Source organism: Cucurbita maxima, unplaced genomic scaffold (genome assembly GCF_002738345.1).
Source record: "Cucurbita maxima cultivar Rimu unplaced genomic scaffold, Cmax_1.0 Cma_Scf03337, whole genome shotgun sequence".
NCBI lineage: Eukaryota > Viridiplantae > Streptophyta > Magnoliopsida > Cucurbitales > Cucurbitaceae > Cucurbita > Cucurbita maxima.
The window spans coordinates 1-1,716 of record NW_019275353.1 but is presented as its reverse complement, the minus strand read 5'-3'; the positions used below and the strand labels follow the sequence as shown (position 1 = coordinate 1,716).

The window sequence follows — 1,716 nt, the reverse complement described above, 5'->3', positions numbered from 1 at the left end:
AAAAAAAAAAAAAAAAAAAAAAAAAAAAAACACTGATTCTCCACCATTGCTTTGAAAAAGGAGCATATTCTTCATCCCCCATAGCCATTTTCTTTATCTTTCACAAAAAAACTCTTAATTTGCTTCTCTGTCAACGCCATTATGCGTCATCCATGGCTTGATTCCTTCCACTAGTCAACCCCATTTGCAAATTTGTTCTGTTTTTTTCTCACAAACCCACTGAATCTTGCTACTGGAAATCACTGTTTTTCTTGCAAATTTGTTCTGTTTTTTTCTCACAAACCCACTGAATCTTGCTACTGGAAATCACTGTTTTTCTTAGATTTGTTCTGAAATTTAAGCAGAAAAAGATGAGAAATGAACTGCCTCGTCTTCCTTAATAAGGCCAGCTAAAACACTGTTAAGATCTTTGCTCTGTTTTGTTTGATTTTACAGATCTCTATTGGAAAAGGAAAGGAGGGAGGGGGAAGGGTTGGAAATTGCTTTAACAGGGGAGTTTTACAATTCCTCCATCTGGGTTTTAGTTAAATGCTGCTAGTGGCGGTCGGAGCATTGTTAAACAGCCATGGAAGTCCAAAACTCGCCGGAAAATCATCGGAAAAGCAGTCGTCGGCGTTAGGACTGTCGAGTTCTTCAAACCCCACGTAGAAATCGTCGTTGACGATTAAATCAGAGTCCCCCAGATCGTTGTCTTCTTCGTCTTCCGCCAATGATTCCTCTTTCTCTTCTTCTTTGCTCTCCATGATCGTACTCAGATCTTCGGACGAGCAAACGAGCTGTTTCGCGTCGGGTTTTTCCGATCCGGCGTCGGTGGGTGTCGGCGTGTTGGGCTTCTGACGGGTGGAGCCGGCGAGGGAATTCCGATGAGTTGGCGCCGGGTGGTTGTGCTCCGCCGTGTAAGTAACTATGAACATTCCCGGATCGGATCTGTTCCTCTCCACTTGTTTCCGGGCCATGCAACCCTTTGAACTGCTACATCTGTAATATCCCCTGTTTTTTTCATCATCAACTAAATCAAATCAATACCCTTTACTCCAAAATCAAAACCTTAGGTTCAAAATTTGAAATCGAGTTCGAACCTTGGATATGGAGATCCCTTGATGGGTTTTTGTCCATATTTTCTCCAAGCCCAAATGTCCGAGGACAGAGCCTCCGCCGGAACTTGACAGACTTTCTTCAACTGGTTCTTCCTAAAACAGAGCAAAAACAGAGGAACACACAGAAATCGATTAGCTTCAAAAAAAAAAAAAGCACTTTTCAGAATCAAGGCATGATGAAAGTTCACTCACCGGCGTTTGGATCTCGGAGCAGAAACGGAGGTTGAATGGAGCTGTTTAGGGAGATGGGTGTTCTGTAGTTGCTTCTGATGGGTCAGAATTTTGACCGCCGGAGAAGAAAGAAGCGGCGGAGCAGGCGGCGGCAGTGGTGGTGAGCGTTGAGATTTAGGTAAAAAGGGGTTGAAAAACTCCTGCAATTCCTCAGTAGAATTACAATTGGACCCATCAAACGGATCTTGAAGCGACAACATACGGTTCGTTTGGTCTCTGCCAAACGCCATAGGAACAGAGTTATTGGAATTGGAAGGAACAGAGTTATTGGAATTGGAAGGAACAGAGTAGGAGTCGGAAGAAGGAACAGCGGCGGAGGAGGCGGCGGAGGTCATGGCGGAGTAGCCTCTAACGACGGCGTGAAGATCCCAATCAACTTCCATTTCCA

General features: G+C 44.3%; 1 protein-coding gene across 1 annotated transcript; it reads right to left on the bottom strand.

The window, feature by feature from the left end:
- Positions 1 to 351: 351 nt before the first annotated feature.
- Positions 352 to 1,711, bottom strand: LOC111475866 (WRKY transcription factor 22-like). Its single transcript, XM_023119956.1, has 3 exons — positions 1,290 to 1,711; positions 1,080 to 1,190; positions 352 to 990 (listed from the first exon to the last, which is right to left on the bottom strand). The coding sequence occupies exons 1-3, from the start codon at positions 1,709 to 1,711 to the stop codon at positions 525 to 527; spliced, it is 999 nt and encodes a 332-aa protein (XP_022975724.1). The 3' UTR covers positions 352 to 524.
- Positions 1,712 to 1,716: the final 5 nt, after the last annotated feature.